This window comes from Mandrillus leucophaeus, unplaced genomic scaffold, assembly GCF_000951045.1.
Source record: "Mandrillus leucophaeus isolate KB7577 unplaced genomic scaffold, Mleu.le_1.0 Scaffold520, whole genome shotgun sequence".
In the NCBI taxonomy this organism is placed as follows: domain Eukaryota; kingdom Metazoa; phylum Chordata; class Mammalia; order Primates; family Cercopithecidae; genus Mandrillus; species Mandrillus leucophaeus.
The window spans coordinates 1261193-1284380 of record NW_012105587.1 but is presented as its reverse complement, the minus strand read 5'-3'; the positions used below and the strand labels follow the sequence as shown (position 1 = coordinate 1284380).

The 23188-nt window shown below is 40.1% G+C and overlaps 1 protein-coding gene across 1 annotated transcript in view; it reads right to left on the bottom strand.

Moving 5' to 3' along the window:
• Window positions 1-9988: 9988 nt before the first annotated feature.
• Window positions 9989-23188, bottom strand: part of DCT (dopachrome tautomerase) — a 51196-nt gene continuing 37996 nt past the window's right edge. Inside the window, exons 7-8 of the mRNA XM_011996651.1 lie at window positions 15550-15751; window positions 9989-12778 (exon numbers count right to left, since the gene is read on the bottom strand). Of these exons, the coding sequence (XP_011852041.1) occupies window positions 12600-12778; window positions 15550-15751 (381 nt within the window). The 3' untranslated portion in view covers window positions 9989-12599. The remainder of the gene's footprint in view (window positions 12779-15549; window positions 15752-23188) is intronic.

The window sequence follows — 23188 nt, the reverse complement described above, 5'->3', positions numbered from 1 at the left end:
AGCTGCCACCAGAGGAGGCCACACCTTGCACGCTGGAAAAGTCCAGCACTCCTGAGAAGGCGGCGGTAGACAACTGAGTGAACAGCGCATGATCCTTGCAGTATAGAGTGGACCATCGTCACCTGCTGGACTGTTAACAGCCAGCTTTCAAAATCCACACCATGGGCTAATGAGAAATAACAGCAAGAGGAGATTAATAAATCACCAGTGCTTCCTTCCTAGGGGTGGAAATCAGACTGAGGACTACATAAGCCTCAGGCAATTTTGAGTAATCAAGAGGGGAAAGCTCAGAAAGATATTCTGGATTTCCCACTACTATAGCAAGCTGGTCACATAGTAATTAACTGGAAAAAAAGAGATGTAATCATAGCTGGACCCCAAGGTTACTATCTCAGTCATGCCTGTTACTTTCTGGGGGGGGGGGAAAGTCTTTTTAATCAGGGTTAGGAATATGATTTTCATTTGTTAAGTATTGAATTCGTAATAGTGATAAGGGGTAAAAGAGCCAAATTATATCTGCCTTTGTTTCTTTAAATTTTGTTCAGGAAGTGTATAATCTCCAGTGGGGGAAAGGGGAGATGTATAAAAGCTTATTTTCTTCGTTTAAATAAATAGACATTATTTTTATGTTTTAGGGCCTAAAGAAAAAAAAATAGTTCAGATTAGGATTGCAGGTTAAAATTAGCCTTGGCCAAACAGCACGTATCTGAGAGCAGCAGATTCTAATGTTAATCACAGTGAATATCCAAAGAAGTTGGAAATAAAAATTCAGCAATAAATATGTATTTTCAGAGAATTTAAAATACTTACAAAAATTCCTAATTACACCTCACCATTATGATGTAATTTCTGAGGATATATACTTTAGGACTTTGTTCTATTTTTGATTCTTTGAGATAGTCTCATACTCTATGTTTTCCACAGAGGTTGAACTAATTTACATTTCCACCGGCAGTGTACAAGCATTCCCTTTTCTCCACATCCAAGCCAACATTGTTGTTGTGTGGCCTTTTAATCATAGCCATTCTGCTGTAGTCCCAGCGCTTTGGGAGGCCAAGGCAGGCAGATCACTTGAGGTCAGGAGTTCAAGACCTGCCTGGCCAACATGGTGAAACCCCTTTTCTACTGAAAGAAAAAAAAAAAGTTAGCTGGTTGTGGTGGGGAGCACCTGTAAAACCAGCTACTCAGGAGGCTGAGGGAGGAGAATTGCTTGAACCTGGGAGGTGGAGGTTGCGGTGAGCTGAGATCGTACCACTGCACTCCACCCTGAGTGATAGAGCAAGACATCATCTCGGAAAAAAAAATATAAATATAAATATATATCTATTCTGATTAGTGTAAGGTGATATCTTAGTATGCTTTTAATTTGCATTTCTCTAATGATTAGTGATGTTGAGCATTTTTTCCTGTGTTTGTTGTCTACTTGCATTTCTTTTATAAATGTTGCTATTATTTGTAAAATCTTTTTGGAATATCTGGTAGGTAAATCCAGTGCAGCAGGTTAAATTTCATGGATCAAGACAAGAAATCCTGGCTTCAGGACTCAAATATAGGCTCTTCGGAGTATGGAAAGAGATTTGAAAAGCTAGGTGGGACTTAGCTCTGTAAGCTCATTGCTCTTTCATTCATGGCAGAAGAACCCATGTGATTTTTTGATGTGCAGGTGGGTCACTGAGGTACAGATGGTTCCAGTTGGCATAAAGATCTCTTACCACTGAGTGAGAAATGAAGAAAAGGAAGAGAGTGACTGAGAGGGAAGCACTTCAAGGAGATCCAACCATCCTGCTAAGCCCCAAGGGGCACCATTGCCTTTTCTACTTGGTGGAGAGAGAACTGGAATGTAAATGGTGTGTGAAATGTTAAATGTGAGTGAACTTTAAGCAATTGACATGGTGCTTCTGCTTCATTACCGATTTCATTTTTTCTGCTAGTGAAGCCAGAGAAAATGTTCCCAGTTTCCAATTCTTTCTAAGAGATCAACAACTTTAATGGCAGGCTCAGGTTGGACTTACCACAGGCATACTTTGGATAATCAGAGCCTCCCCTTTTCTCGGTTTGCCTCCTGGGCTTAGCTTCAGGGTGGGAGAGAGGCAGAAGGGTTTGGATGATTGGCAGGAAAAGAGCTGACTAGCTCCTCACTGCTCGACCCGGAGCTTGAGCTATTTACTGCCTTACAAAACAGGCAAGAGAAATGAAGGTCTTCTCTCTGCTCAGCATGTGTCCCAATCCTGGGAGGCTTTGATTTAGAATGTTAACCTTCCAGAGGTCATTTATTTGTCTTTGTATATTTTGTTGTCTTTCACACATTGGACTGTTGTAGTATAACATATTCTTCCAGAAAGTACGCACTGACACTTTTAGCCTGCCTTACAAATTGCACATTGGATTTGCTTATGTCGTTGAACCAAGAAAAATTGTGAGCTCTGCTGTGCTATGTGTCGCCTGTCAGGTAACAGCTCACTTTCAACAGAATTGTTGGGTTTTTCTCTCCTTCAGTATTTGTGCACCTATTTGAATATTTAATTTAATGTTTACCCCTTAATATTTTAGAAAAGTGAATGCCAAATGAAGGAAAAAAAAAAGGAGAGAGAGAGAGAAGGATTAATACTAGTGATAAATTTCACAAATAACATGTGTGAGACAAAGATGGAAACCAAGTGGGAGTAGATTTAACTTCATTGGAATGCAAGGTGGTTATCTACGGATTTCATTGTGAAGAAAAAGGATAGAAAATTGTGAAAAAAAAAAAATAGAACTACTATTCAACCCAGCAATCTCACTACTCAGCATCTACCCAAAGGAAAAGAAAGCCTATTAAAAAAAAAAGACACCTGCACTCAGATGTTTATCACAGCACTATTCACAATAGCAAAGTCATGGAACTAACTAAGTGTCCACCAGTGGTGGGTCCGATAAAGAAAAGGTGGTACATAGCCAGGTGTGGTGGCTCACACCTGTAATCCCAGCACTTTGGGAGGCCAAGGCGGGTAGATCACAAGGTCAGGAGATCAAGACCATCCTGGCTAACACGGTGAAACCCCGTAGCTACTAGAAGTACAAAAACAACAACAACAAAAAATTAGCCAGGTGTGGTGGTGGATACCTGTAGTCCCAGCTACTCAGGAGGCTGAGGCAGGAGAATGGCGTGATCCCAGGAGGCAGAGCTTGCAGTGAGCCTAGATCATGCCACTGCACTCCAACCTGGGTGACACAATGAGACTCTGTCTTGAAAAAGAAAAAGAAAAAGAAAAGAAAAGGTGGTACATACACACCATGGAATACTATGCAGCCATAAAAAAAACAATGAAGCATGTCCTTTGCAGCAACATGGGTGGAACTGGAGACTATTATCCTAAGTGAACTCAGAGGCAGACGATCAAATATCATATATTCTTACTTATAAGTAGGAGCTAAACAGTGGGCACACATGGACATGAAGAAGGAGATAATTGATACTGGGAATCCAAAAGCAGAGAGAGTGGAAGGGGAGGGAGGGTTGAAAAGTTACCCATTGGGTACAGTGTTCAATATCTAGGTAACGGGTACACTAGAAGCCCAGTCCTCACCATTACACATGTAATATTCATGTAACAAACAAGCATGTGTAACCCCAGATCTAAAACTTCAAAAAAAAAACTAAATATTATTGAGCAACTTCTCTGTTTCAAGCTGAATCCCAAAATTCATATGTTAAAGTCCCAACCCCCAGGACCTCAGAAAGGAATCATATTTGGAGCCAGGGCCTTTCAAGAGGAGAGTACATTAAATGAGGCTGTTAGGATGTGTCCTAATCCAACTGGCCAGGGCCCTTTTGAGAAGAGGAAAGCTGGACACACAAAAAGACACCAGGCATGTGCAGATGCGCAGAGGAAAGACTGAAGAGGCAGCAAAAACGTGACCACCTGAAAGCTAAGAAGAAAGGCCTCAGGAGAAACCAACCCTACCGACACTTTGATCTTGGATTTCCAGCCTCCAAACTGTGAGAAATACATTTCCGTAGTTTAAACCACCCCATCTAATGACAGGCACTGTTCTGAAGAAGTTACGTAGATCAACTCAATTCATTCTAACAACAGCCTCTGTGTGTGTGTAAATGGAACAAGAGGGGCATCAACATCCTTCTGCAGACAGGGAAACTAAAGTGCAGAGCAGTTAGAAAGTACAAGTTAAAGAAAAATTACATGCTGAATAAATGACTAAGCTGGAATTTAAATGCCCGTTCTCTGTCTGCCTCCAGAGGCCATGCTCAACCACGACAAGCTCCTGTTTCTATATATTGCTGGCATCCTTCACTATGAATTGCTACATCACTCCGTTTCTTGCAATCTTTAAAGAACAAAGAAAAAATTTTTTTACTCACTTAAAATCATGGAATATGGTGTCTAGAAATAAACAAGCAAGCAAGCCAATGTTTCTGTTTCCTCATTTTCTTTTTAAATTCCCTGAAGATGAGTTCATTAGTTAAGATTCTTTATCTTGTAAGAGAAACCCCCAACTCAAACTGGTCTAAATTAATTTTTTTTTAAGCGGCCACTTCTAAATTAAATTTTTAAAAAAGTTTTAAAGAGTTTACCTGCTATAAGCTCTCTAGCAGGTAAGACGGCTGCTACATTTCCAGCCCTCACATCTTCATATCATGTGACTCAAGGATGAGACCTGGTCTTTGGGCTTCATTTCTCAGAACACTCAGCAAAAGTGCCTTTCCATTATTTGGCTTTCAGTTTCACATTCATGGCTGACACACCACGGCCAAGGGTCTGGAATAGAGTAATTGGTTTAAGACAGTTAGGTTCCCATCCAAATCACAGAGCTGAGGGTCTCAGAATGGAGATGGAAGGAACTTCCCAAAGCCTTGTTGGAGGTTGCCAGAGGCTGGTGGGAGGAGGCATGGGGAGGGAGTTACCATTTAACCGGTACTGTTAAAGCGAACTAAATGTGGCCTGAGAAGGACCCCGTACTTCTATATTTGAGTCCTTGCGGACAAACTTAACCTAGCTTAATAGGAAGACGAGATTGAAAACCTAGTTTAGGAGTATGCAGGCTGTAACAATAGCTGAGTGTTGGCCAGTTCCAGCGGCCATATTTCAACCACTCAGATTGCTGAGTGTTCAAACTGCGTTCACATAAGGCAAACGCCAACCTGTAACCAATCCAGCTGTCTCTGTACCTCACTTCTGATCTTTGTACATCGCTTTCCTTTTTTCGTCTATAATTTTTTTCTGACCATGAGGCACCCCTGGAGTCTTTTTGAATCTGCTGCGAATCTGGGGGCTGCCGATTCACGAATGGTTAATTCTTCTTTTTGCTCAATTAAATTCCATCAAATGTAATTTGTCTGAAGTTTTCTTTTAACAGTACAGAGTTCTATTTGGGACGATGAAAAAGTTCTGGAAACATGGTGGTAACAGTTGTACAATATTGTAAACGTGCTGAGTGTCACTCCATTGTACACTTTAAAAAGGTTCAGATGGGAAATTTTACGTTACATTTCTCTTACCACAAAATAATAATAATAATAAATGAAAAGGAAAGGGAAAAAGAAAAAACTCTCTCCTAACATGTTTCACTTCCACGTCGGCTGAGGCCTGTTCGTATTTTATTCCCAAAGTGCCTCTTTGCCATTGAAAATATCCCTTGAGAACCTTCTCTGACCACAGACTCAGTGCTCGCGTCTACAGAGAAAATTACGCCAGAGTGTATTGAAACTAAATTGTCACTGGGCTCAGGAAAGACGATGTTATTCATGGGAGCCAAAAACCCTTATTCCAGAGATTTCATACAGGGAGGTCAAGTCACTTACTGGTGGTTCAAATAGAAAAAAATATAGTGGGCTTTTTGATATTAATATTTCGTGGTGGCATTTTTAGAGTTCATTGGAAAAGAACAAGTTCTAGTCGGGGAAGCTGACAGACATAAACAGGAAAGGAGCTGCTGCACCTACAGGAGGATTTGCTTTCTCCTGGGACTGTGTATAGTTAAGCACACACCCAAAAGCCTGGGCAGATCCAGAAAGCAGCAGGGGTGTCACCTGCTGACAAGTACAACAAAGGTGAGCGGATTGCCCTGTGATAAAAGCCACTCAGTTGCATCATCTCTCCAGCAAAGGGAAACCAGCTCAAAGGCAGCCATCTAGTTGCAAGGTGAGTTCACTGTAATTGCATGTTGTGCGTGGCTGTTGCTTAAAAACAATGAATTTACACCCATTACTCCCAGCGTCAACTTCAGAACGATTTTATCACGCCCGCTTTTGTGCAGCTAAGCTGCAAAATGTGCGCTGTGACAGACTGAAGCAGATAAAGAACAAATTTGCATGTTACTGGGTTGCAAGAGTCCTTTGATTGTTGGAGAGGCCTGATAATGCTGTCAAGAGCTCAGCAGACTGAGCGGCAGCCCAGACGAGACGCACCAGATCTGCACTCAGTGTAGCTGACAGCAAACGATTTAGAGTCAGCACGGAATCAAAGGGTTGGAAATATCTCAAGTAAAAATGTTAAAAACACAAAGAGGCCTGCATCTTGATCAGAGGACATCAGCGAGGAGAGATACGCACAGAAAGAAAGAAGACGACCTTGAGTTTATAAAAATGCTACACGTCTCGGAATTGTAAAATGCCTAAAATGTAAAGAAAATGGGCAGCTCAAATCAGACTTCAAGCTAGGAAAGCCTGAAAGTTGTGTGCTTGCCACAGCTGAAGAAGAGGAAAAGAAGCAATAGCTAACTGCACGGATTATTATAGAGATTACCTTTCTGTTTTCAAGACCAGTCATTTGCTCGTACAAATGAGCCTAATGACTTAAAGCACCAACACACATAGTTTCTGCTGTGCACACCTCCTTGATGTGAAATGCAAGACTCAAAATACAAAAATAATTTTAGGAAGGAAAAACTGATTAGTGGCAATCATCAAGACAAATCTTGCTATTTGAAAAAACAAAAATATGAAATGAAACCTTAAGTAGTAGTATTAAATAATAATATCAGGGTAGGGCACAGTGGCTCACACCTATATTTCCAGCACTTTGTGAGGTCCAGGCAAATGGATCTCTTGAGGTCGGGAGTTGGAGACCAGCCTGGCCAACATGGCAAAACCCCATCTCTACTTAAAGTACAAAAATTAGCGTGGCATAGTGGTGTACACCTGTAGTCCCAGCTACTCAGGAGGCTGAAGCTGGAGAATCACTCAAACCCAGGAGGCAGAGGCTGCAGTGAGTCAAGATCTCGCCATTGCACTCCAGCCTGGGCAACAGAGCGAGACTCCGTCTCAAAAAAAAAATAATAAAATAATAATAATACATTTGCTGCATTGGAAAATAGGTCTTCAGCAAAGTATGCTATATAACGTATCAATAAGGAGTAAGCTAATGGTTCTTCTCAAGGAAAGAGTGCATCTTCTGTCAGCATTTGATGTGTTTCAAATCAAACTCCAGTTTCTTCACTTATGTTTTTCCTTTTCCTTTCTCTCCATAAAATCAGTGACTATCACCAGGTCTGTAGTATTCTTCCAGAGAGAACCCCAGAAAAGAATAGCAGGTAGACATAGCTGGAAAATCGAAGCCTCAATTTTCCGACAAAGAAAACTAGCCAGAATAAGCAAGCAAATTACATGTGCACGTGTTTCTCTTTAATCTTTACCTGTGCATTTCCCTAGAGGGGAAAGGTTTATAAAAACTAGAAAGAGGCCATGTTTTCTTTATCATTTGAGTTTACCAATCACCTAATGTAATCCACCGTGGGCTCCTAGCTTTGAAAAGCAAATTTTCTATACCAAAGGACATCTTCAGACACTGCTAACACCCACACCTGAGTTCAAATATTTATATATAGTTTTAATACATTGATCCAACATTTGTTTTAAATACTTTCCCCAAATTTTCTTGATGACAGTTTTTAATAGAAAAAATATGTTCCCCAATTACCAGCTGCAATGTGATCATATAAACAATATTTAACTAAATTATATTCTGTGTGTATTTGCCAAGCCTAAAAGCGTTTTTGCCCAGTGGCCTGAAATGTTCCTCCAAACTTTTCTGGCTTACTGGTAAACATTTAACATTTCAAAATAGATTGAAAGGGGAGTTGTGAGAGCCTATGTAGGAAACTGTTTCTTTCTAAATATTGGGCTTTATCTGTTCTGATTTCTGAATTCATGGCAAATCTTCCAGCCTTTTTTTCCACTCTGGGTAGGCAATCAACCACAGTCGAGGAAAATAGCTTTAAGAACTTTACTACATTGTGCAATTTTCTAATAAAACACAAGAGGGCAGGTTTTGCTTTATTGTAAGCCTAATTCCACTCCCCTAGTAATCAAGATTGGTCATTGGGCTAATTGCAAATTCAGAAACCCTCAATAACATACAAAGTGAAGGAGTAATCAGGGTGCATAACTCTGGCAGTGAAATTTGTTGTTTTAATGAAGAAGGCCAAGCTCAAGCATCTCTACTTAGCATTATTTACAACCAGTACAATTATACTTGGGAGGCACTGTGATGGTTTTAGTTTGTTTATAAACTGCCAAAAGAGCAGAGAATGGCTAACAGAATGACCAAATTCAGTCATATTAGATTTAAGAAGTCTGACTAAAGGTGATGCGGCAAATAACGTAAGTGGGTTAATGGCTTCTACCAAACAGATGCAGCCGTGGTGAACATTTATACAGACCATGCAAGTATTGGATAGGAACCTTGTTTTTAGAAAACTCTAACTTATAGTTCACAATATTCTTGCATATGGTTTTCAAGATTTCATTTAATGCCCTGCCAAAGCAGAATTAAATTCATAAGGGTTTTTTTTCAGCTTGAACTGCTGTTACGGCTTAAGTCAAAGTATTGTCATCTTTGGAGAGTTTCTAAAGCAATTGCTGCTTGAGTCCATCAGTGTGAGACAGGCAATGGTTTGCCTGACTAAATAATTTGCCCACTAACTCCTTCCACTGAAACAAAGCTTTTAGGATATCAGACAGTGGAGGATCCTAAAATGGCATGTGTGAGGACTTAGAGGAGAGGTGGGTGGAAATCTTAGCTTTCTATCCTAGTCCCTAAAAGTGGTAGAATTAAGGCCTACCAAGAGTAGGAAGAAGATGCATCTGGAAAGAAAATACACCTGAAGAGTGTCTCCTTGTGTTAGGTTGCACAGCGTATAATTCCACCTAGCATATGTGCAATTCAAAATCCGAAGGATAGGTTGTGTGGTAACTTCAAGGCAGGGATCTTATGTTTTCTCCAGTACATCTTAAAACAGATGTCAGAAGCTCTGAATGAAACCTTCTACTTTGAGATTAGTTTATTCACTCATTTATTCATTCAAAGAATATTTATAAAGTACTCAGGATAAGTAAGGCACTATAGAAATAGGAAGAGCTTCAACCTCAGATTTTGCCATTGCATTACAGAAAGTAATTACCTCCCACTGGGGGTGCATTGGTTCATTTATGCACATATATCAACCACCAACATTCTCTGAGTACTTAAGGCAAGGTGCTTTGATATAATGACTGTGTAGCTGTACAAAGGGGTGTACAACCTGACCTTTAACTTCAGGTCTAGATGTGGAAGCAAACCTCACATAACCATTGCCACATTGGTTCTAACTTTCTTCTTCTGGGGGTGTCCAACAAATTGACCCATCTGGAAGGCTTACCTGGGGGATCACCAAGTTAGCTGCTGCAGGACCTCTCTTCCCTGGTCGGTCACTTGAAGTAGCCGCCTGCTTCCACCCCAGGATTAGTCACTGGACTGTGGGGATATCAAAAGTAACTTCACCTGGGGAAAGGCTGGCTCTCCTTTTCCTACCTGTTCAATACAGATTCAGAAAATAGCAATTGTTTGGAAACTCACCAAGAAAATAGCATATCGGTTTAAGAGATTACTTTTCAGACTGAGGTTATTATGTATTTTACATGTATATATACTTCAATATACATGTTGAGTGCCCAAAAGATGGGAATTGATGCACACAAATTAAAAAACAATAATCCTCAAAAGATAAACAATAATCTGTAAAACAACATTTATTTTTCGTTTCCTTTTTAGTAAGTTTTCTACTTCTTAATAATGTAAGATTAAAACTAGTCACTAAAAGTATTATAACTAACAATGTTAAATCGTAAGCAAGATACAAATGTCAATTTTAGAATTAGAAAGGAATTTAATGCACAAAGGGAACATGTTATTGCATTTTACCCCATTTCTGAATGTTAGCTTTATAAAAAGCATTTCTATTAAAATCATATATGCAGTTTTTCTAATACTGAAGATATAAGCATAAAGTGATCTGGTCATTTTCTTCAAGGTTGAATTCTTTCCCCCATCATTGAGAAATATAGCCCACAGTATTTGGTGACATTTTGTGAGTTTATTTGCATGATATTCAATGTAAGTAAATACCAACATTTTATTCTGTCGGTTTATGCTACCTTAATATTTGTTAAAACGTGCTCATAATTGATTTATTGTAAGGTCAGAAAATGCTAGAAAATTGTATTTCTCTTATATGAACTACAAAATCAGGGAATTCTCTCAGGAAGACATTATAAAACATAATAGTTATAAAAAGTTGCCCACACTATAGATAAAAGTAGCTAAGTATAACTGATTACTATTTTTTCCACCTAAGATAAATCTTGCTTTAACCAAATCTTATGAGAATATGATATATGAGAATTCTGATATACCTGACAGATAAGCTAGAGGTGGTTATTTGCTTTATGAAATTATTCATAATAGTTCACCTATAAAAAGCAGTTTTTCCTGGTGCTTTTAATATATAATTGATTAATACATAACTTTTCAGAAATATATATACCATGCGCAATTATATCTTCATTTTAACAAATTTCTCTTTTTGTTTAAAACCAAGATTTAAAAATGTGTTCCCCAACTATCCTGAGCTCAGAGCATAAACATTCCAGAGTGGAGCTTGTGAAAGATACAGTGCTGTATTTTCCATGAATATTGTTAATGGCAGGATTTGACAGGTATGCATGTGGTTGAAGCTAAAAAGCCCAAGCAGGGTTTTACCCCCATGAAGGACTCTGGGCTATCTTGATCTTCACCACTGAGCCTGCTCTCAGATGCACCTGTAACTTTATGAGATTCAAACTCAAATTCAGTTCCAACTGGGCTTTGTCCACTTCTCTGGCTTTAGCAGTCCTATTGCAGGGGGAAAACTGGTTCTTGGTGAGTCTTGCACTCTCTAGGCCCCCTTTATGTAGAAGGCAGCTCCGGGGACCTCTTAACACCCATTCTTTACATTCATTCATTCCAGTAGAGAGGGACCCCGACAGACAAACCATGCCCTAGAACTTCAGTCTCACTCCTGATGCACAGAAACCAGATATGAGCAGATGAAATTTGCATGGAAATCTCAAGAGCCATTAACTTCTCTGAAGTGGGGTCCATCATGATAAGTCTGAACATCGTAGTAAAGATTGCCTCATTCTTATTTCTCATGATCTGATGATTGCATAGCAGAATATAACCACTTAATTCTGAATTGCCATGTTTTGTACAGATGGTTTGCTTTCAAATAAGGCTTAATTGGTCAGCATTCGTAAGTAACTGTGAGTATACTGCAACATTAATGAATCTAACATCAATGCTTAAAAATAAGCCAAGTGCATTATGTGGGAATAATTTTTCATCTGAGGTTACCTAGTAAAGAAATTGGTTCAGGATCAGCCAAAGAGACCTCAGACTAATAGGACTCAGGTCAAATTGTCTCATGTTCAGGTTTATAGCCTCGCCAGCCTTCAGTCAGCTTTTCTTGGAAAGAGTAATTCTGTATTTGTTATAGGTTTACAGTAGTATATCAACAAACCAGGAAGCTCTATGATTTTATTATCTTCTCTATTTATCACTATAGAATCAATGTGTATCTAGCTATTGAATCCTGTAATATAGGTCTACTGTTTAAAACTGCAGATTTTAAGTAAAATCTGTAAAATCTAATTTACACAATAGAGTGGAATTGATCCTTCATTTAGTCATTTTCTGTCCTGTAAAGAAAACAAGGCTTATTCTCATCTTCTAAGCTGGAGAGGAAAAAGATAGAGGACAGAAGAAAAATAAGCCCAAGGAAGATAATCAGGAGGGTACCTAGAAGCAGAGATGTTTACAGCTTAAAGGGATCTTGGAGATTCATCTAGCACCTACCACCTCCCACCTCCATGCCATTACCAATAAAGACACTGGGGCTAAGAAAGATTGATGCATGGTCTTGGCCAGGTCTCAAATTGCACTGACCTGCAAATTTAAATGACTCCCCCGGATCAATGTTTTGGGATTTTTTTGTTTTTTAAAATACTTTCAGAAAAGGAGGAGGCTTAATCAATATGGGGGATTATTATCAGATATCATAAACTGTCAGGTCTACCTTTATTTGAAGATAGAGGTAGCCTCAAGCACGTTAGTTTGGGTTTGTTAAACAAGCAAGCAAAGTGGAAACTACAGCTAAGCATCTTCTGAATGAGATCATCATCACTATAGAAGAACCTATGGCAAAGATCTTCAACTCGAGAAGGAACAGTGAGGATTAGTTCCTTTACTGTCAGGGTCAGAACTATGGGTTGGCCAGCCTCTTCTCTTAGGTAAGCCATGAGCACGCTAGGCTTCTTCTGTGTATCTCTTGCTGCTTAAATGTGTCTCCATTAGGGGTGTATATCCTTTTCGAAGTCTTCTATATTGAAGAAAAGCCAGCAGCACAAAAAGACCAACCAAAGCCACCAGCATTCCCATGACCACTGAGAGGGTTGTGGGCCAACCTGGAGTTTCTTCAACTGAAACTAAAGCAGAAGAGAAGGGTCTACCGTCAGCATTTTCATCAGCTGAATACTTTCAGAAGAGAAAAAGAGCAAGCGCACTTGGCTTTCACATGCTTTTTTGTTGATAAAGCAAAACTACTCTTGCTAGACTAAAATTTATCTTCTCCTTTCTCACCATTTATCATATCCACAATTGTTTTTCTTGGGGAAGTCGGAAATGGCATCCCATTACTTAAATACAGCTTATTGCATTTTAAAAATTTGTTACAATAAATACTTATGCGGAAGAAACCCTCTAAGGAGGAATGTAACTACTTTTGTGAGTTAGAAATTCATTTGTAAAAGTGCATGCTAAAATGGCATCTGGGGAGCTGCAAAATATACAACCCTCGGGTAGAGAAATTCTGCTACTGTCTCCACCTTTTTTATAGAATGATAAGCCTGTGAGAGGGATGAGACTGGCTGTTACACTAGGAGACATTCAATAAACAAGCAGATATTTATACCCATTTGAATAGCTGTGAATAAAATGTCAATCTCCCACATGATAAATCCAGTCCTCTATTCAAACATATTTTATAAGCACTCTTCCACAACATTGGTAGATTTCATTTTTGGGGTTTTTTCTTTGTTTGTTTTGTTTTGTTTTAAGACGGAGTCTCGCTCTGTCACTCAGGCTGGAGTACAGTGGCGTGATCTCGGCTCACTGCAACCTCTGCCTCCCGGGTTCAAGCGATTCTCCTGCCTCAGCCTCCCGAGTCACTGGGATTACAGGCACCCGCCACCATGCTCAGCTAATTTTTGTATTTTTAGTAGAGACGGGGTTTCGCCACACTGGCCAGGCTGGCCTCAAACTCCTGACTGCAGGTGATCCACCTGCCTCGGCCTCCCAAAGTGCTGGGATTACAGGTGTGAGCCACTGCGCCTGGCCAAATTTCATTTTTAATATATGTATGCCTATTTGTCATTTATTTTTAAAAATTATATTCTCTTTGGCCAACTGTTCTTAATTTCAGCTCTTCTGAATTTTTCTATAGCTTACACTCACCTAAATATAAGATTCTCTTTCAAGTCCTTTTTCCTGCAATCCCCCGGGAGGTCCTGACCTGTCCTGATGGGATTCCTCCAAGAGAGTTTTGATCTGTCTCCTCCCGCTTCAATCCAGCAGCACCTATTGCCGACTTCATCTTCTTAAAACACAGATATTTTGATTCTCCCATTTCTTTGTTCAAGACCCAAAAATGGTTGCCTTTTGCTTTTGTCCAAATCATCTGGCTAGTTTTTAAAAAAATTATGTTTCAGAAATTGTGGTAACATACACGTAACATAAATTTGACCACCTTGAAAATAGTAAGTGTTGCTGAAGTTGTAGAGAAATTGGAATCCTTGTGCATTGCTGGTGGGAATGTAAAACGGTGCAGCCACTATGGAAAACGGTGTGGGGATTCCTCAAAAAAATGGAACAAAGAATTATCCTATGACCCAGCAATTACACTTCCAGGTATACCTAAAATAACTGAAAGCAAGGTCTAGCAGAGATATGCAGTGCAGTGGCATTACGTACATTCACATTGTTGTGCGACCATTAGCACCATCCATTCTCAGAAACTTTTCATCTTGTAAAACTGATACATTGTGCCCACCAAACAGTAACTCCCTATTCTCCACTCCCAACCCCTGGTAACCTCTGTGAATTTGACTATCTCATAGTCTCATATAAGTGGAGTCATGCAGTATTTGTTTTTATGTCTGGCTTATTAAACTTAGCTTAACGCCCTCAGGGTTCATCCATGTTGTGGCATGTATTAGAATCTCCTTCCTTTTTGAGGCTGAATAATATTCCATTGTATGTATACGCCACCTTTTGTCTATTCATTCATCCACGATGGACACTTGGGCTGCTTCTACTTTTTGGCTATTGTAAATGATGCTGCTATGAACATGGGTGTGCAAATATCTCTGCTAGACCTTGCTTTCAGTTCTTTTAGGTATACCCAGAAATGTAATTGCTGGGTCGTAGGGTAATTCTTTGTTCCATTTTTTTTGAGGAATCCCCATACTGTTTTCCATAGTGGTTGCATCATTTTACATTCCCACCAGCAATGCACAAGGATTCCAATTTCTCTACAGCCTCGGCAACACTTACTATTTTCTATTTTTTTGATAGCAGTCATCCCAATGGGTATGAGGTGGTATCTTATTGGAGTTTCTGCCTGGCATCTAAGGCCCTCTGTACCTAGGCTCTTTCATAAATTTGAACTTGATTTGACGTAATCCTCTGCCCTAGCATCCCACTACAACCAGGCTTGATAGACTCAGGTCAAAGAGGGAGAGACTGAGCTCTGAAATCATCTTGATTGCTTTCTAGGCTGAGACTTTGGGCAGATACACTGTACAGGGACTAGCTGGATTTAGAGATTATTCCTTGAGGCAGGCCTGTTTACTTCATTGGTTAGAAATTTGGAACAACCATAGAGGGGCTTTTTATTAATCCAACTAATTCAGAGAGAATTGTCAAGTCAGGTGTAGAAGTAGATAGTTCCTTTAATAAGAACTATTAAAAACTTTCAGTTTTCTAAAACAAGAGTCAGCTCATTAGTCCCTTTCTGATGTTTAATTGGTAGTTTAAAGGCTCGTTTTGCTAAATACGCATATGCTAGAAAAATGGTCAATAAACCTAACTAGACCTGAAAGCTTCAGTTAAAGGTCTTGGTTTACATTAAAAAGAAAGAAAGCAAGCTAGCTCCTTTAGACGATGAATGAATCACCCATTTAGAAGTTGTGTTAGTTACCTGGCAGATCAATGGCATAGCTGTAGCCAAGTTGGTCTGCGGTTAAAAAGAGTTCTTCATTTGTCACTGGAGGGAAGAAAGGAACCATGTTGTACATCCGATTGTGACCAATAGGGGCCAGCTCCTGAGGCCAGGCATCTGCAGGAGGATTAAATCTTTTCATCCACTCATCAAAGATGGCGTCAGTAAAGGAATGAAGAACCTGCAAGACAGTTGAACACAGCGTTTAACATGAATCAGTCTGTTTCGATCACACCAACCTGACTGGAGCTTTCTCTAAAGTGGAATAACTTCTTCTTGACATGGGATCTTCTGTATACCCGTGTGTGGAATACCGCCTTCTGTACAGCACCGTGAGGAAGCCCAAATCAACTCATATAGAGTGACTATGATGGTGAGGCTCAAGATTTCAGAAAGAAAAACAGTGAAGTTTTCAATGATGTATGAACCTCTCTCTCCAAGCAGGATGATAAACCGCTTTGTCAAGGGTGAAAATGAAAGTTCATGTTGGATTTAACATTGGTTGCAGATTGAACGTTTGAGGCCTTCAACATATATGTGTTAACTGTGAAATTTAGAAAAAGGCAAGTATGATAAGATACATGTTCTAGTATTGAGATGATTTGGTTTAACAGGAGAGAAAGAAAAAGTTGCGTTTACAGGTTGAGTGTCTGAAATCTGAACATTTAAAATCTAAAATCCCCCAAACCTGAAACTTTTTGAGTGCCAACATTACACTCGAAGGAAATGCTCATTGGAGCATTTTTGGATTTTTTGGATTTGGGATGCTCAACTGGTATAATGCAAGTATTCCAAACTCTGAAAAAATTCAAAATCCCAAACACTTTTGGTTCCAAACATTTCAGAAAAGTGATACTCAATCTGTATCAATATTATAATATAAAGGAACAGTAAATTTTTCTCACCAGGAATACTCTTCTGTCTACTCATTTCATAACCTCTCACTTGAATTCTTGCTGTTATGCCAGCAAAAGAAAGTCTAGAAATGTAATGTACAAAGTGCTCATTTACATTTTCTCAAGGAAGCCATTAAAGTCCTTTTAAAATATAGCAATTACTATATGTTTTGAAATATTAAGAGCAAAATTTCCACACTGATAGCCCTGATTTTGTAACATGATACAAACTTGAGAGTTCAGTTCCATCTCGACGGTGGTGGTTGGAGTTCCTCACTCCTTCCTGGACGGTAAGTTCAAGGAGCTCAGGGGCAGTGTCTTTTTCTCATCCCCCCGACCCGGAACCCCAGAGCTTGTCACCCCAGGGTATCTCACGTGGAGAAAGGGAGGTACTTATTTCAGGAAATACTTATTCAATGTATTCATTCTTCCATGCACCACTGTACCCTGTACCTCATTTATAGCACTGATCAAATGATACTATAACTTGTTATTTATGTATCTATGTCCACTAACAGGATCCTAACTCCTTAAGCTCTAAGATAAGGACTTTTCACCTTTGAAGTCTCAGGCTTAGCATACAACCTGGACGGAGTCAATGTTTACTAAGTATGTGTTGGCTGATGACAGTGTCATGCAGCTTTATTTACATAAACAGTTTGTGCAAATAACCAGAGTGTCTAGGGATGTACAAAAATATATTTTCCAAAGAAGGCCACACAATGTTTCTTGACTAACATGCTTTTCTAGAATCTTGCCACTCCTTCATTGAAGGTTGGCTTCAACTGGCCTTCCCTTGAAACTTGATGAGTTTCTGACTCTTTTATAACCAATAAAATGCAGCAGAAGTGACATTTTGTGACTTTCAAGGTTAAATCATAAAGTGTATTGCAGGTCCTATCTTGTGCCTGAGCCCTGAACCATCAAATAAGCAGTCCAGCTGTCCTGAGGCAGCCATGCCGTAAGGAAGCCCAAACCAACTCACATTGAGTGACCATGATGGGGAGGCTCAAGATTTCAGGAAGAAAAACAGATGGTGGGCCAGTCCACAGCTGCTCCAACACCTATCACCATCTGACTGCAACTGCACTGAAAGATGCTAAGCTAGAACTGCCTAGTCAAGCCCTTCCAAAATTCCTGACCCACAGGAATGGTAAGAAATGGAATGGTCACCTTCAAGCCATTGAGTATTTGGGTAATCTATTACGCAGAAATGGATAAGCACAACAAAGGAAAAAAGCCTGAGCAGAGCCTCACAGGCCCATAGTTACCAGCATGTGTAGGGAAGGGAGTTCCTTGGTCCCCTTCTCTCTCTCTCTCTCTCTCTCTCTTTTTTAAGACACAAAATTCAATAGAAATTTTGTTTGTAGTTCTTACATTCTCCGTGTGAGCTGAATTGGGACCTGCTGCCCCATGCAGAAGTGGCCCATTCCTGGAGGCAGGGGAGAAAGGGAGGGGTGAAATGGGAAGAGCCCCATTCTTCCTCAGCATTGGGAGGCTGGAGATGCCGCCCCATTCTCCTGGGTTCCACGAAGGAGAACAGATGGAATGTGAGGTCTGAGACTTCTCCTCCACACTGCTGCCTCCTGGGTAGGAGGGGAGCTAAGAGATCCAGATAGAATGAGAAGGCAGAGGTGGTGAAACGGGGGTAGTGATGCGGCTTGAGATGAATAAAACACAGCCTGTGGAGCTGATGATCCAGGATCACAGAGGTCTGTAAACCTCAACAGTGGACACCAATAACATGGCATTGGGAAGGTAGGGAGGTATTATCTTATATTATTAGGCACCTAGCACACAGCACCTTTCTTATAGGAAATTGTTATTCAATGGTTGTTATCACTATGAGTATACCATCAGTACTATTATTATTTTAACTTGGAACAAGGACTTATGGAAGCAGAACGAAGGAATTTGCATTTTGCAGGTGGGTGGGGCCTGCAAGCACCTCTGAAATCACACACACTATGTACATATAGCCAGTGAGGACCTGGGCATTTAGGAATGCATGTGACACATGCCTAGTGCTTTTTGATAAGTAAATTAGTGAATATTTATTAGTGTTTTCTCAGTTACCCATAATGACATATTGAAACCTCAAAACAGCCTGATTTGGTGAATATTATTTGTTTGCTCAGGGTGCTGTAACAAAGTACTACACACTGGGTGGCTTAGACACCAGGCATTTGTCTTACAGTTGGAGACAGTGTCTCACTTCTAGGCAGCTGGAAGTCCAACACCAAGATGTCAGTGGGGCTGGTTCCTTCTAAGCACTGTGAGGGAACATCTGTTCCAGATCTCACTCCTACCTTCTCGGGCCTTGCTGACAATCTTTGGCATTCCTTGCCTTGTAGATCTCCATCTTCATCCTCATGTAGTGTTCTCCCTGTGTGCAGGTGCCTATGTCCAAATTTTCCCTTTTTATAGGGACACTACTCACTCTAGATTAGGGACCTACCCTACTCCAGTGTGACATTTTATGTTAATAAACTATATCTGCAACTATCCTATTTCCAAACAAGGTGACATTCTGAGTTATTAGCTATTAGGACTTTGACATATGAATTTTGCAGGTGACAATTCAACCCCTAACAGTATTATCCTGTTTTATAGATGGGGAATAAAAGGCACAAAAGTGTTAAGTGACTTGCCTAAGGGCACACAGCTAATATATGGTAGAGTAAGAATTTGAACCCAGGAAGTCTGGTTCGAAAGTGAGAGTTCTTAATCCACATACTCTGCTTCCTCTACACCAGCACTCCCCAACCTTTTTGGCACCAGGGACTGGTTTTCAGGAAGACAATTTTCGTGGACCAGGGGGCGGTGGATGGGAAGGGAGATGGTTTTAGGATGAAACTGTTCCACCTTGGATCATCAGGCATTAGTTAGATTCTCATAAGGAGCGTGCAACCTAGAGCCCTCTCAGGTGCAGTTCATGATAGGGTTTGCACTCATGAGAATCGAATGCTGCTGATCTGACAGGAGGCGGAGCTCAAGAGATAATGCTCGATTGCCTACCATTCACCTGCTGTGCAGCCCAGGTCCTAAGAGGCCACAGACCAGTATGGGCCCGTGGCCTGCTTGACACCACCACACTGTAGTACAACCTTCAGGACCACCTAGAATAAGAAAAATTGATTTTGAAGGTGTATTCTCAAATCTTAACAATGCAGAAAGAGTATAGTTTGACCTATGAGTCCTAAACCAATCATGAACTTTTAGATAGCGCCTGAGTTCAAGTCAGGGATCAAATTGTGATGATAGAAAGAGACAAGAGACTATCAGGACATAAGGAAGATGCAGATGACGCAGATTCAGTGCTGTAAGAGGCAAATAACTTATAGAAAGCATCAGAATTCACCAAGGGAAAATGTAAATAATAAAGGAGAAGACAAGATTCTAAGGCAATTAATAATCTGGAGAGAGAAAAAAAAAGGGGGGGGAGAAATAATAAGGAGTAATTGAAATTGTAGCTCTCAGGAGGGCTATAAAACGTACAATAAATGTTCTAGTAAGGCTGCACACAGTGGCTCATGCTTGTAATCCCAGCACTTTGGGAAGCTGAGGCAAGAGGATCACGTGAGAGGCCAGGAGTTTGAGACCAGCCCCGGCAACACAGTGAGACCCCAATTCTACAAATATTTAAAATTTAGCTAGGCATGGTAGTGTGTGCCTGTGGTCCCGGCTACTTGAGGCTGACACGGGAGGATCACTTGAGCCCTGGAAGTCAAGGCTGCGGTGAGCTGTGATTGTACTACTGCACTCCAGCCTGAGTGATAGAGCGAGATACTGTCTCAACAACAACAATAACAACAACAAAACAAAGCTCTAGTAAGAACAATATACAGAGCACCCAAATTATAGAATGTAATTTTTTTTGAAAAGACTGGTATGCACTGAGAAAACGCAAAGAATCCAATGAACAAAATGCTGCAAGCAATAACATATCTGCAACCTAAAAACAGAAGTAGTACAATCTACGGAGTAAGTAGTTGTGTTAAAATTGTGGGCATTATTCCTCAATAAGATATGTTGAATTGCTCTTGAGAAACTAATTGTATCTTTGTTAAATACAAGTTAAAAATGAGCTCAGTTTATATCTCTGTAAAACGTCAAATGTCATTTGCGGGTAGGAAGCAGAAGCAGAAGTTAAGTAAAGTGTATCATTGGGCCGGGCATGGTGATCTATACCTGTAATCCCAGCACTTTGTGAGACCAAGGTGGGAGGATCACCTGAGGTCAGGAGTTCGAGACCAGCCTAGCCAATATGGTGAAACCCCATTTCTACTAAAAATACAAAACATTAGATGAGCGTGGTGGTGTGCACGTGTGATCCCAGCTATTCGGGAGGCTGAGGCAGGAGAATCACTTAAACTCAGGAGGCGGAGGCTGCAATGAGCCAAGATGGCGCAACTGCACTCCAGCCTGGATGACAGAGAGAGACGCCATCTCAAAAAATAAACAAACAATAAATAAATTTGTATCATTGGTGCCTTTCATCTGCTCGAGGGCTACATGGCTATGTTTTGGTATTAGAAATTGAGTACTTCAGAAATGAGGTTCCAAATTTTGGCATATAAACCTATCCTATCTTGTTCCAACAAAATAAGGATAGGTACAGAAAATGAAAAAAAAAAAAAAAGTAAATTTCAAAGTAGAGCCCATATTGAAAAAAAAATTGTGATTACATGGGCTTTCAAGGTAAAGATTTTTAATGTAACCCATGCAGAAGAAAGTAATCAACCAAAAAATATTGTACCTGCAGGATATAGAAAATAAAATACAAGAAAGTGTGCATTCTTTTTTCAAGACCATTGGAGGATAAAGTTACTATTACCGGGCCTTAGCTTAAATGACTATAAATTCGGATTCCCACCACATAGATGAAATAAGAAAAGTGTCTGCATCTGGAGAAAGGAACCATGGAAATGTGAGGCCGGCTGGGGGAAAGATGTGTGTACATCATTAAAGACCAGCACACTGTAGTTTTCACCACTTGAGTTCATAGGTTACTGCCCAGAAGGCATCCTTTGTCATCAGACTGGATCCTACTGTGGTGACATGCTATTGCTCTGGTCCTCTGAGAGTCAGAACTAAGTGACAATTCAAATGTGATCACTTAAAAGCCACATGACAGATATAAGCACACATAGGTCCATATGGGAACTCTAATTTAAAACTTAAAGTAGAAGGCATACATTAAAAAGTTGGTTTGGAATTTTTAAATGAGAGAATTCCTAATGGCAACTCCTAAAAAACATATTTCATCATGCTTGTTATATTAGGGAAATATCTATTCTTGTCTTGTTCTACCAAAGATTTGAAAACAAATATAATTGGGATGTTGGTTTCACATTGCCCTAACTAGGCCATATGTAATAGGCATGAAATAGTTAAACAACACCAAGCCTCTATTTAATTAACTAAGTTCTGCCACAAGGAGGAGGGTACTACACAGAGAGAATATTTCAGTGACAGACGAGAAACAATCTCCTATGGACTCCCTGTGTTCCCCTCCTCCCAACAAATTCATATTTTGAAATCCTAACCCCCAGGGTGATGGTAATAGGAAATGGGGCCTTTGGGAAATAATTAAGCCGTGAGGATGGGGTTCTCATGAATGGAATTAGTGCCCTTACCAAAGAGACCCAGGAAGCTCCTTCTCCCTTTCAACCATTTGAGGACAAGCAAGAAAATGGCCGTGATGAGCCAGGAAGAAGTTCCTCACCACACACTGAATCTGCTAGTGCCTTGATCTTCAACTTCTCAGCCTCCAGAACTGTGAGAAATAAATGTTGTTTAGGCCACTCAGTCTCTGGAATTTTTGTTTTGGCAGCCTGAATGGACACAATCATGGAAGGAAAAAAAAGATATTGGAGCAATAATAGCATCTTCCAGGCTGGGCGCAGCAAGGATGGTGCTAAAATTTTCTCTCCCTATATCTCCCTATCCATTCTTTTATAGCACCCTGAGCAGGCAAAACAGAAAGTATTTCTCAGGTATTTTGGAGGAGTTATATTGGGAACACATCCTCCCACATAGACTTGTATAATAGCCTTGTATACTATATGTGTGTAAAAATGTACACAATATACATTGTATACAAGCTCTAACAGCATGCATACAAAAAAAAAATCAAGAGAATTAGAAATGCCAATTCTAAACCCTTTAGGAAAAAAAGCTTGTTCTTCAAGAATTAAACTCCGAACAGATGCAGAGGACTACAGGAAGATTCTGCTAGCTCAACTTTAAAAGAAGTGACCAGCTCAACATGCATATAAGCTGACATTACAGGTTGGAGAAACAGAACCAAGGTGATGCTAGAAGAGATTCTAGATAGAGACTAAGCTACCTCTCAGGCCATTCTTGGCTACCTAATCATGAAAACTCTAGGAGAGAGGAACTCAACTCAATGCTAGAACCATCTTAGATTTTTATGTAAGTTGTGGTTTGTCATTATATTCATACTTTATCAAGAATGAATTGGATGTAATTCATAGGTTTAGTTCTTCGCAATAGAGTATGCATTTATCCTTATAAAGTCTAGAGTTGAAGAGAACCCATTCAGGTAACATTTACCACCTGTAAGATTAAAGAAAACAAGCCAGCCCCCAGCCTAGCCCATAGAAATCCTGCCACCCTGGGGAACCAGAGAGGGGTCCAGCCACCCTCTCTGATACCTCAGCTCTTACAAAACTCATCAAGATGTTATGCTACTTAGG